At 33.6% G+C, this 13,710-nt stretch overlaps 2 protein-coding genes across 2 annotated transcripts in view; one reads left to right on the forward strand and one right to left on the reverse strand.

Annotated features, from left to right (window-relative positions):
- Positions 1-62: 62 nt before the first annotated feature.
- LOC149895344 (uncharacterized) lies at positions 63-2,438 on the reverse strand. Its single transcript, XM_090118725.1, has 2 exons — positions 2,295-2,438; positions 63-1,350 (listed from the first exon to the last, which is right to left on the reverse strand). Coding segments are annotated over exons 1-2 (1,041 nt in total). The 5' UTR covers positions 2,296-2,438; the 3' UTR covers positions 63-310.
- A 451-nt stretch (positions 2,439-2,889) lies between these two features.
- The window catches only part of Dcr-1 (Endoribonuclease Dcr-1), a 53,043-nt gene continuing 42,222 nt past the window's right edge, over positions 2,890-13,710 (forward strand). The window contains exons 1-6 of the mRNA XM_090118758.1: positions 2,890-3,191; positions 3,638-3,785; positions 4,596-4,755; positions 5,628-5,753; positions 6,400-7,175; positions 7,950-8,093. Of these exons, the coding sequence (XP_089974884.1) occupies positions 3,640-3,785; positions 4,596-4,755; positions 5,628-5,753; positions 6,400-7,175; positions 7,950-8,093 (1,352 nt within the window). The 5' untranslated portion in view covers positions 2,890-3,191; positions 3,638-3,639. The remainder of the gene's footprint in view (positions 3,192-3,637; positions 3,786-4,595; positions 4,756-5,627; positions 5,754-6,399; positions 7,176-7,949; positions 8,094-13,710) is intronic.

Raw genomic sequence — 13,710 nt, forward strand, 5'->3', positions numbered from 1 at the left:
ATGATGTAGCTCCGCAAAAGAGTATAAAACGAAGTAAATAGTTGTATTAGAGTGTAGCTGGATGGAAAAATATTTATATAAATACCTTTATGATGTTTCAAGGATTCTCCTTTTTATATATCTGATGTTTTTTTACAAAACGATATTTTGTTTACAAATAACTTATATTATGAAAGCGACTATAATATGATTTGTAACCATTGGTGGGTAGTTTTAGTAGCCATAAAGTAGGTAAAATACATTTAGAAGTAAGGAAATTTACCAACACATGGATTTAAAGACTTAGATCTAAAACTCGTAAAACTGGCCCTTATTCTTCTGTTTTCCCATTTTTCACAAAATCCGCAAACAATAATCTAGTAGCAAGGCTCTTCAAGCGTTCTTCGTTGCAATCTTTCATCAAGACCACTGGTTCGATGCCTGTATTATTTTCTTTTGTATTTGAACATATCGGACCTCCTAGAATTAACCTCCTTTTTAAATTCTTCTGTTCATCTAGAATTTTCTTTCTGGCCGCCAATCGTTCCATCATTTGAGGCAAGACTATGGATTTTTCGTAGATATCAGCTCCCTTAGTTAGATTTCTATCTAGTAATATATTACGTTTCGCATATAATTTCTCATCTTTTTTCACTGTTTGTAAAAGTCCATTTTTTATACTACCATTGAACTGTTTATCATTTATCATATCTATTACGTGTAGTTTCTTGATTCCTTTTGTATTGTCTTGTTTCATATTCATTGATTTATCAGCGTTAAAAACACGTAAAATCTCTTTTATTTTATTGTGTTCCATAAATTCTTTATCAATGTTTTTTGTTAATACATCTTTATTGAATTTTATTTCATTGACTGCTGGCTTGCTTTTGTTAAAGTGACATTCAAGTTTAGGATTATATTCATTGTTTAAAGTGTGGTTAAAAGGCTTTAATTTTTCTTTATGTATGTCATTTCTCACTTCATTAATTGCTTCGATTGGCTTGTTACATGGTTTTCGAAATTCCGAAGCAAGAGCATTACTTTTATTTTCAATCGGCCCATCTTTTTTATCATTTAATTCCAGTTTATCGAAGAAATCTGCAAAATCTGTCGCATTATCTTGTCCATTTGTTTTCTGTATATGGAGGGGTGTAACGTAAATATTTTGATAGAGGTCTACTAAATCATATTCCGTTTTACGCACTGTATCTATAAAGGAGCCTAGTTGGAGCGAATCATGTGTGTTTTTATCTGTATCAGTGCTTAAGTCTACGAGAATATTATCTACCTTGATAGGTTCAAGGATTTCATATGGATTTATTGAACAGGCGACATTTTTAGGTTTGAATTTTGTTTGGTTATCCAATGACACTGAAAAATGATGTGATAATTTAGAAACAAATTTTGAAGATATCATACTCAAACTTCTTACATCAATGAAAAAAACTAAGAATTATTTTTAATAAAAATTCTATACCGCCTTCAAACAGAACTAGACCAAATTACAAAAAACAGTTGAAATCAGAGTCTCTTTCTTTTTGTGAAGTCGGTTGATAAGCTACAATACTTTTTTATCGCAGGCCATCAGCCGATTGGTGACGTCTGAATTGTGATGCTGCGAGTGGCTAGATATTAATAAAAACACGATTAGACCAACATTACCTAATTATTTTTACAATTAATATGACTAATAACTCAGTAATGATAGCCCATACACCAAAAATTATCTAGGCATGTGGAATGGGAGGCGAAAAGTAAAGCACAGTACCTTCCAGTATATACGGCTTCTAAGAAACCGACTGTAATACAAACACAAATAACCTCTATACCTATAAAAAAAAATATATTCAAACTACCCTTCTTTATTGTTTTCTGTAATATTGAATCTAATTCTTCCAAATCCAATTATTAAAATTTGCTTTTTGTGAGAGATTTTTATATAACACATGCATAATACTATACTATACATAAATAATTTATTTTACCTACATAATGAGTATTACCATAGTATAAAGAGACCAAGCAAGCAAGTTTAGTTACCGTTCGCTCCTAAATGCCGCGCGCGGCGCCGCGGCCGCGCCGGGAGACGACCTACTTGCTCTCTGCTTTCTTTATACTATGGTATGGTACCTAAACACAAAGTACTGTAAACTTAAAACTTAAATCAAGCATATACGTATAGATTGCGTATAGATTAACACAATAGAAATTAAAATTTTTGATGATTTACATTGAGGTTTTACTATTGTTTATTGCTTTCATTTAAATAAAGAACGATTATTTAACATTCGAAAAATAATAATTTAAAAACTCACTTTTGCCGCTCTTTCGCTACAATGAACCGGTTTAGTAAAGTTTTATTAATTTCTTTAATAGTCGATTACACGTCGATTATGATATTTTATGTCGAATATTTTGTCAATTCACACTTCATATTTTGAACACTTGTGAACTGGTGAACTCTAATGTGTTTTCTGATGCAATGTTATTATTATGGGCACTTAGGCATAGGATACAGATATCGGGTTCCGGTTAAAGTATTCAGAGCCAAATTTAATTCTTATTAATACTATGTTTAGGATTTATTTTCAGCTAAGTTTTACGTTACACAAACTTGATAACGCAGTGTTCTTCTTGATAATTCCAAATTATTGATACGTGTCTATCCTGTTTTATTACAGAAGAATATTAATAGGAATGTAAAAGTAATTAATTTTTGTATGTAACTCTATGAAGCTACAGTATGAATTTTTTGCTCTACGTGACTTAAATAATAGACAGACTAGAAATTACGTCCATGCTTCGCACATTTGCCATTTTGGATTACATTGCTCTGTGTTTTGCATTTTGGCGATTGTAATGTCAACTGTCAAAGGTACTCCAAATTGTCAAATTGATGTTTGGGCTTGAGCTTGCTTGGACGCATTCCGATTTCCGACTATTTTAAATATTTTATTGTTTGGTGTTCTTTTACTTTTCAATATTCCTACGCTTTGTTAAACTACCATAGTTTATACGAAATAAAATTTGTGAACTCTTTACATTTTGAAATAAGTATACCATTTCCAGTTTCTAGGAAGCGATAAAACGTATTCTTGCAAATTTTAGTTTCGTTTTTATGTGTATATTTGTGTAAATACCGTAGTGAAAATAAAATAAATAGTGAATATGAGAGGAATTGTGTTCTTGCTTCATTAATGCAAGTGTTTTAAGTAAGTATTTAATGTTATTCGCTTACATTATAAATCCAATTAGAGAAACTCGACAGTAAATCTTGTTATTAATGCACTTTGTATTTGAATGTTTAATTAGTTTCATTAATTAGTAATAGAAGGACTATAGGATCAAAGCAGTAGGTATTGTCTTATTTATTTATGCACATTGATACTTATTCTAAAAGTAGCTGTGCCCTGCGGTTTTACCCGCATTGCTCCGCTCCTGTCGGTCATAACGTGATGATATATAGCCTATAGCCTTCCTCGATAAATGAGCTATCTAACACCGAAAGAATTTTTCAAATCAGACCAGTAGTTCCCAAGATTAGCGCATTCAAACAAACAAACTCTTCAGCTTCATAATATTAGTATAGATTCGTAGTAATTCAGCCATTATTGGTGGGTTGAATAAATAATTAACAAACTTCTATGATTATTTTCAGTAATGGAGTCCTGTTGTTCCCGCTTCACGGCGGCGGAGGGCGGCGCCCGACTCGCCGCGGCTGCTGGTGTCAAAAATATTATGATTACCGAACATACGAACTTTATACCTACTAGCTTGTTGATTGAGTACGCTCATCGGATACGAGGGTAGGTTGTTTTGTTGGTTTTATTGCTTATTTGTAACTAGCACCTCATTGATTTTATTTTTTATTTTAACAGATATTAACCCAATCCAATAAGATGTAAAACAAGGCTCCTAAAATTTTATATGTTGTGCTGATATGAGCTAAAATAAAAGTAATCCTTATTGATTCAGATCTTAATAGTTTTTGATTGAAATAAATATAGCTTAATATACTTCATATTTAATACTAGCAGTCTGCCCCGGCTTCGCCCGTGGTACATATTTCGCAATAAAAAGTAGCCTATGTCCTTTCTCAGGTATCAAAATATCTCCATACCAAATTTCATGCAAATTGGTTCAGTAGTTTAGGCGTGATTGAGTAACAGACAGACAGACAGAGTTACTTTCGCATTTATAATATTAGTATGGATGTTTAGCGACACCTCGCTCTGAATCGCGCAAGCGAAATGTTTTCGCTACAGAGCATACATGCAACTTTCTGACATCATTAATTGGGGCCTTAATGGCCGGCCAGTCGAGTAGACTGGTCGAGGATCCTCCCTTTTCGATGGAGGAATTCCACCTTCCTTCCTCCACAATATGTTATTAGTATGTTTATTCTTCTCACATTTCCTTTCCTACTAGGTTGCCTGGCAGAGATTGCTGTGACACAATAAGGCCGCCTATTGTGCAAAATTTTTGTACCTCATTAATTTGTACCACATTTCCTGCATTGTTTTGTACAATGAAGTGTTATAAATAAATAAATAAAAAATATGTATTGTATTCATTTTTAATTTCATTATTCTATAATTGACATTTATTTCCTTCAGCTCACTAGAATCTGGCTTCCAACGATCCATATATATAACGAGGGCTTCCAAAATCGACTGTATAGCGCACGAGTTGAAGATTCTAACTGATTTGGTGATCAGCGGTGTGAAGGGCTATGATGATGTACAGGATTGGAGACGGGAACTGGAGGAGAAGCAGGTATGTAATGAATGAATGAATGAATGAAAAATACTTTATTGTACACCATATAGGACAATTTAAAACACTTAATAACTTATATCAATGTACAGAGGGCGGCCTTATCGCTGGTTAGTTCATTTATTGAAGTTAAAAGACGTTAGTATAAATTGGTTTTTCGGCCATGTTATTACAATTAATTAATTTATTTATTTATCTTAATATATATAAATCTCATGTCACAATGTTTGTCCTCAATGGACTCCTAAACCACTTAACCGATTATAATAAAATTCGCACACCATGTGCAGTTCGATCCAACTTGAGAGTGAGGATAGTTTAAACATGTAGGTACCACGGGCGAAGCCGGGGCGGACCGCTAGTTTATTATAAAAACACAAGATGAAATGTGTGAATTTTTATGTGTTTTGAAGTTTACCAGCTTTCCGCTCGCGTTATTGAAGGAAAATCTCATATAGGATTGAGAAAGTAGGGTTTGTCATTCTGTAGCCATCTATTTCAAGACACAAACATCATATCATAATATTGCTCTATTTAGATATGAAACAAAGACAAACATACATACACACTTTTGCGTTTATTATGAGTGAAGATGCCCTTTATAAACTGTATTTGGCATAAATATTAGTTAATCGTTTTCTCCAGAGAAAATAGTTCAAATGCTATTAGAAATCTTATTATATATATAAATCTCGTGTCACAATGTTTGTCCTCAATGGACTCCTAAACCACTTAACCGATTATAATAAAATTCGCACACCATGTGCAGTTCGATCCAACTTGAGAGATAGGATAGTTTAAACATGTAGGTACCACGGGCGAAGCCGGGGCGGACCGCTAATATTAAATAACATTGTTTTTTCCGTTTTCAGGTTATAGTGTGTACATCGCTGGTACTGAAACAAATCCTCGAGAATGAAATGTTGGACATGCTGAAAATTAACGTACTCATCGTGGACAGCTGCCATTTAGTGTTTAAAGATGATAACTTGAAATATGTATGTATTCGTTTTGAAGTGAAACTTTAGACGCATATAAACTAATATTATAAAGCTGAAGAGTTTGTTTGTTTGAACGCGCTAATCTCGGGAACTACTGGTCCGATTTGAAAAATTATTTCGGTGTTAGATAGCCCATTTATAGAGGAAGGCTATAGGCTATATATCATCACGCTACGACCAACAGGCGTGGAGCCACGGGGATGAAACCGCGCGGAGCAGCTAGTTGAGAATAAAATTTAAATATCGCGTCATAGAACTACCGTCACGTCACCAACCGCACGTACCTTTGGCGTAAAACCTTACAAACATCAATTGTTCTAAAATAATACGATAAGACATACATTTCTTACTAGATTTCCGTCCGCGGCTAAGCCCGCGTTTTCAAAGAAATGCCCGCATAGTTCCCGTTCCTGTGGGATTTCGGGGATAAATTAAAAAAAAAAAAAAAAAAAATAATAGGGGGAAAATTAATAGCCTACGTCTTATTCTGGGTCCTTAGGTACCTACATACCAAATTTCATTGTAATTGGTTCAGTAGTATTTGCGTGAAAGAGTAATAAACATCCATCCTCACAAACTATCGCTTTTATATTAGTAGTAGGGTTTCTACTTAAGATTATAATATGCAGTTTATATTTTACAGATAATGAAGCTATACAAAAACTGTGATGAAAATAAAAGACCTAGGATTTTAGCCATGACCTACCCTTTGTTCCAATCGTCAAAAGACAATGAAGAAGCTGAAAACATAGATAATGACGAATCTAATGAAAAACACGAAAAAAATGAAATAAACCATGATACTACTAGTAATGAAAATAATGAAATAGACAATGATACTCCTAAAGACGAAAGAGAAATTAATGATAATAATGATTTAAGTAAAAATGATGGTGTTAATGAAAAACATACTAATGAATGTGTGAATAACGAAATGAATCAAGTTACTGATCAATCTAATGATATAATTAAAGCAAGTGATGGTGAAATTTGTGAAAATGACGTAAATGTGGCTAAAGATAATAAAAGTAGTGACAATTTACAAGAAGATAGTAAAAATACAGAAAATCATGAAAATGAAGCTGATTTGGAAGTTCAAGAAATAGTTGCTACACAGAATGAAGATTGCAACGAAGGAAGTAATGACAAAGAAATTGTAATTGTTGAAAATAAGAATAATGATACGACTATTAATGAAATGGAATCAACAGCAAAACCCGAAGATACAGGAAATGATTCAGAAAATAAAACCAATAAAGTTAATTCAAAAGAAAAAGTCAAAATGGCTAAAGAAATGGCGGTTTATGAGAATTCCGATGATTTCGAAATGTACGAGAAATTGGAGTGGAGACTCGAAGAGTTAGAGAAAGAGTTGTGCTGTGAAATGGATCTCGCTGAAGATATAGATGGCGGGAAGAGGTGATCTATAGATCTTTTCTTTATATTACCTAACTTGGTATTAATAATAATTGGAATTTATAAATATTTGAGAAAATTATGTGATATAAGTATATTTCAATTTTTTTTTTCAATTAGTGCAAATGCAATTTATAAATATTGGAAAAATATAATATTTAAAACTATTTGTAATATTATTAGCAATCAATTCATAAGTTTTGAAGATTTTAAAATGCAAATGCATTGATATAAAAATCGAATTTGGTGAAGTGGATTTGTGTTTTCTATTCTTTTAAGTTATTGTTTTTCTTTAAGTTATGTTAATTTTCATTTTAAATTCTTGGGCTTATTTTCAACTTGAATAAGCAAAATAAGTGTTATAAATTTGAAATTATCAAAAAGTAACCTAAATAACACTATCACTCAGTTTCGACGTGACAGAAAGACAAACAAACATACAATAACATTTATAGTATGTATAACCAATTAATTTATAATAGTTATAATTTGACTGACCCTTTGGCTTGATTGGCAGTGGCCCTGCCTTCCAATGCCAGAGGTCGTGGGTTCGAATTCTACCCGGGGCAAATATTTGTGTGATGAACATAGATGTTTGCTCTGTGTCTGGGTGTTAATTATCTATATAAGTATTCATTTAAAATTATATATATGTATGTTTATCAGCCATCTGGTTTCCATAACACAAGCGAAAGCTTAGTATGGGATCAGATCGTGCCATGTGAAAGTTGTCCTGAAATATTTATAAATATTTATTTATTTTTATAATTCTTCCAGGCTATCACCATCTATAACAAAACCAAAGGAAGTTATAATCGAATTTGAGAACGCACCAAAAGATCCCTCCGATAGTTACATAGAATTGGATAAGTTCATGAGAGACACAATATATGAAGCTTTGGATTTTGTTAATGAACATCGGTGAGTAAAATGGCATTATGTTTATTGTAATATCTTATCTATACTAATATTATAAAGTGGAAAGGTTTGTATGTATGGTTTTCACGCATAAACTACTGAACAGATTACAATGAAATTTAACACACATAACACACATATAGAGGGTAACTTGGATTAACACATAGGATAGGTTTAATCCCGGAAACCCCACGGGAATGGGAACTATGCGGGTTTTCCTGTGAAAACGTGGGCGAAGTCGCAGGCGGAAAACTAGTCTATACTAATATCTATACTAATATTATAAAGAGGAAAGGTTTGTATGTATGTATGTATGTATGGTTTTCACGCTTAAACTACTGGACCGATTTTGATGAAATTTGGCACGGATAATCTTTAGACCCTGAGAAAGAACATAGGCTACCTTTTATTGCGAAATATGTAACACGGGTGAAGCCGGGGCGGACCGCTAGTAATATAATAAAGCTGAAGAGTTTGATTGTTTGAACACGCTAATCTCAGGAACTACTGGTCCGAAAACTGGACTCGAACTGGACTGGTTTGAAAAATTCTTTCGTTATTAGATAGCCCATTTATCGAGGAAGGCTATATGTAATACTAACATAGTTTTTAAGGTAACAAGATAGTAACAATATATATGGATATTGCAATTATCTGAAATAAATCAAATAAATTCAATCAACCGGTAAACTGTTAACTTTGCAAGTTTGTTGTTCTGTGATAAATAATAGTATAAATAATCTAATTCGAGTTAGCCAGTGCAAAACTTTGTTTATTTCGAAAGTTCAAATAACATTAAAAATTAAAACTAACTCTGTTTCTGTGCAATTGAAGAAATAAAGTGTTTCTTTCGTTTAACAATTTCAAAGTAATTAGTGCAACAAAATATCATCTGACGGTACGAAGAAAAAGTGTGATTCATTGTGTATGCGAACGCCACCGTTATTGCTAGTGCGGACGGGTGATTTTCGCACGCACAGCCCCAGTGTCGTCGTCTACTCATCGCTTGTCAAAGATTAAGGAACTTTCCGATACGTCGAGTGGTATAACATATGCGTGTGCCTCACAGAGACTAATGATTTAAAAATTTGATCTTTTATTATTTATTGAATTTCATCAAGTTATTTGTAATCAGAATACAATAGTCTTGTTTATCTTATAGACATATAAGATAAAATAAATGGCGTCTAAAAATAATAATTTTTCCTGTGCTGGATGTTTGACCCCAATCTCCGGGAAACACTTCATACAATGTAGCCTATGTGAAAAGATATATGACATTCTGTGCGCAAACATATCTGAAAGGCGTTTCTTAAATTCTATGACTAAAGAGCACAAGAAGAATTGGACCTGTCAAGCATGTAGAAATAAGCGTCCCAAGGGAGACAATTCCAACACTCCTGTACGTTCGTTAAAGTCGGATACTGGTGCTGAGGTGTCGTGTAGCGACGAGGATAGCATTTCTCCTAACTTTGTCACAGCCCGTCGTCCGACTCACACAAAAGTTCTGGAAGTTAAGGTACCTCCCACAGGACCTCAATTGATTGTAAGTCCAACTGATCAAGTAAGCGGTTCTTTGAAGGATCAACTTCTCGATTCCCTTAGGCTTGAAATACCATCTTTGCTATCCCAAGTATTAAAGAAGGAATTGGTCACCTTTAAGGAAGAGCTCTTGGAACTTCGTAAATCTGTTTCTTTTTTGAGCGATATGAATGATGAGATGCGTGAAAATATAAAGTCTTTGTCGAAGGATAACAAGCAATTAAAATCTGAAAATGATGCTCTAAAATCATCTGTCCATGAATTGTCTGACCGACTTAACAAAATAGAACAAAGTCTTAGGGGCAAAAATTTGGAAATAAAAGGTGTTCCTGAGCACCCATCTGAAAATGTCCTTAACTTAATACAGCAGTGCGCTTCTATTGTTGGACACAAAATTGCCGATGGTGATGTCGTGAAGTGTAACCGTGTGGCTAAACAGAACAAAAACACGAATGTTCCTCGTACAATTATTGTGCAATTTAACAGCGAGAGACGACGAGATGAATTTTACTCCGCTGTCTATAGATATAATAAAGCAAATCCTGATAATAAACTCAATACTGCCTTATTAGGTATGGCCGGTGAAAAGAAGCCCGTTTATATATCTGAGCACTTATCTCCTCAAAATCAGGCTCTACACATTGCAGCAAGAATGAGAGCTAAGGAGTTATCGTACAAATTCGTTTGGGTTCGTAGTGGCCGCATATTTGTGAGAAAAGACCCCGGATCGCAATATATATTCATTAAGGACAGTAAAAGTTTAGATTTAATGCATTAGTTAAATTAATATTTTTATCTTTTTTAGATTAACTTGTTTCTTAATTTTTTCTGTTTTTTGAAAATGGCTTTCTCAATTTATTATCAGAATATACGTGGTATGAAGAGTAAAACCATAGAAATTTCTAATTCCATTTTGATTAATAGTTATGACATCATATGTATTTGTGAAACTTGGTTAAATAATACTGTTCTCTCGAGTGAAATTTTTGATAATAGATATCAAGTGATACGTAGAGATAGAAGCGAAGCATTCTGTAGTGCATATAACAAAAGTCATGGTGGTGGCGTGCTGGTAGCCTTGTCTAAAGATTTTGATGTCGTTGAAAGGAATGATTTGCAGTCCGAACTCTTAGAAGACCTATGGCTACATATTAAGTTAAAAAATCGTGCTGTATTAAACCTATGTATTGTGTACCTACCTGATTACTTGTCAACGAGTGTGGTATCTGAATATATGGAAAAATGTTCCCATTTTTTAGGTACTTCATCTGATTGTAGTACTCTTATATTAGGTGATTTTAACTTTCCCAATTTAATATGGTCAGATAATGGCGGCCTCAATAGTTACTCATGTCCAAAAACAAAATTACTTTACGAATTTTTACAGTGCACGTCATTATCCCAAATTAACAACATAGCCAACACAAACGGTAGGTTCTTAGATCTTGTAATCACAAATACGCCAGATTTATACAAAATTACTAACGGCGCTCCTTTAAGCCGCCTTGACAATCATCATCCTCCTTTGGAAATCACATTCAATTACATGCTCGTATCTCTGAATCAAAATAATTCTTTTGACAAGCTGTGTTTTTACAAAACCGATTTCAATAGTTGTAACGACCATATCCAAAAAATAAACTGGCAACAACTTGCTTTGAACTTACCGATAGATGAATTTGTCCAACTATTTTATAATAATATTCATACTATTATCGAAAAATATACACCACGAATAAAACGCCACCGGAATCACTATCCCATATGGTTCTCGAAGGACTTAAAAAGAATACTTAAATCTAAAGAGAAATTTCATCACCGTTACAAAAAGTACTCCAATCCTCGTGATTATGATACTTTTTCAATTCTAAGATCTAGATCGAAAAAATTAATAGATTCTTGTTTCAGGTCGTATATTGGTAATATCGAATCCAGTCTCACTAAAGATTTGAAGTCTTTCTGGCGATATACAAAAAACAAGAAAATTACAAACGACATTCCTCGCAGTATGTACTACAAAAATCAAGTTGCTGACACAGGACATGATATAGCCAATTTGTTCGCTACATACTTTTCTTCGGTTTATAAGCAAAATTGCAAAGTTGCCTACATTCCCAAATTTGCTTCATCAAACTACACACTAAACAACATACACATATCTGAGAGCGTAGTATTATCTTATCTAAAGAAAATCGACTTAACCAAGAGCACTGGGCCCGATGGCATACCACCAGTCTTTATACGTTTATGTTCCTCATCTCTCGTTAAACCGTTAACTCTGTTATTTAACAAGTCTTTAATCGAAGGAACATTTCCGTCTTTATGGAAGCTAGCCAAAGTGACACCAATTTTCAAATCCGGTGATAAGAGAAATGTCGAAAATTATCGACCAATTAGTATTTTGAACTGCTTTGCTAAAGTATTTGAAAGCATTATATACGAACATATGTATAGTCATATCAAACATAGATTAAACGACAAACAACATGGGTTTGTAGCTGGTCGCTCAACAAATTCAAACTTACTCATTTATACTAATTATCTGACAGAATCATTTGATAGTAAATTACAGGTGGATTCGGTTTATACAGACTTTTCCAAAGCATTTGATACTGTAAATCACACTATCCTTCTTTCAAAACTCAATCATCTTGGCATACATGGTAGTCTGTATAGGTGGATGAGTTCATATTTAGCTAATAGATCACAATTGGTTGCATTGTATGGCTATGACTCTGTTCCATTCTTATCCCCTTCCGGTGTACCGCAGGGTTCCAATTTGGGGCCACTGCTATTCTTGATATATATTAACGATCTTCTTGAATTAATCTCATGTAATACTCTTGCGTACGCGGATGACGTCAAAATTTTCCACAGAATACAAGATTATAGTGACTGTCAGACCTTACAAAGGGATTTAGATGTCGTCAGTGAATGGTGCAATACCAATCGTATGACCCTCAATGTTAAAAAATGCCAAGTAATGTGTTTTACTAAAAGTAAAAGGCCGATCATTTTTAATTATAACATTAGTCATGTAACACTGGAACGAGTCAAGGTCGTTAGAGACTTAGGTGTGATGTTCGATTCTTCACTATCATTTAGACCGCACTACGATTACATTGTCAGTAAGGCCAATAAAAGTTTGAGCTTTGTTTTACGTACTGCCTCACCATTCAAAAATCCGAGGTCGTGGATAATATTATATTTAACCCTAGTAAGAAGTATATTGGAATATTGTTCATCGGTGTGGCTTCCAATATACAATAATCACAAAGACCGCATTGAAGCTGTGCAGAGGCGTTTCTTACGTACATTATGTGGTAAATTAGGTTTACGGCGTAAAATACCTGAATATGATCAGCGTTTGCGTAAATTCCACCTATTGAATTTAGAAAGCCGTAGGACCCTGACTGATTTGTGCAATCTGCATAAAATAGCCAATGGGTTATTAGGGAACGAGCTTTTGGCTAGCCTTAACTTTAGAGCTCCTACCCGCCCTTCACGCACCCCACGTCTATTCAGCATACCACCTACCAAAAACAATGTTTCGCATAACAATCCTGTACACAGAATGTGCCGCCTGTATAATAATTTAGATCCGGATTGTGACTTATTCTTGGGTAGTTTGGATGTTTTTAGAAGTAATGTTCACAAATTGCTGTAACAACGTATTGTATTTTATTTTTTTTGTATTTTAAATAGTAGCTTTTTTTTTTTCTCTCTGTTAGATTTTTTTTTTTTTTTCTCGGTTTATGTTTGTTCCTGGCTATAGCTTGGTATAGATATGGATTAGGAACAAAAACATGGTCATAATGTAAACGGTTTTTGTTTTTTGGTTCAAAGCTGTGTACGGTATTTATTGGGTTGTAGAATTTATATGTATTATTAGATAAGAGCTAGATATAAGGAATTGTTCTGCAATCTGTTACTGTACCAAAATAAAATAAAATAAAATAAAATAAAATAAATAAATTACGTTAAGACCAACAGGAGCGGAGCAATGCGGGTGAAACCGTGAAGTAGCTATAAAAAATAAAAAAAGAGCGTGTGTCCCGAGCACACGTGTCAAAAGTGA

Source organism: Colias eurytheme, chromosome 31 (assembly GCF_061535395.1).
Source record: "Colias eurytheme isolate Ceu_HAF_F1 chromosome 31, ilColEury1 Martin Lab GWU primary, whole genome shotgun sequence".
Lineage (NCBI taxonomy): Eukaryota > Metazoa > Arthropoda > Insecta > Lepidoptera > Pieridae > Colias > Colias eurytheme.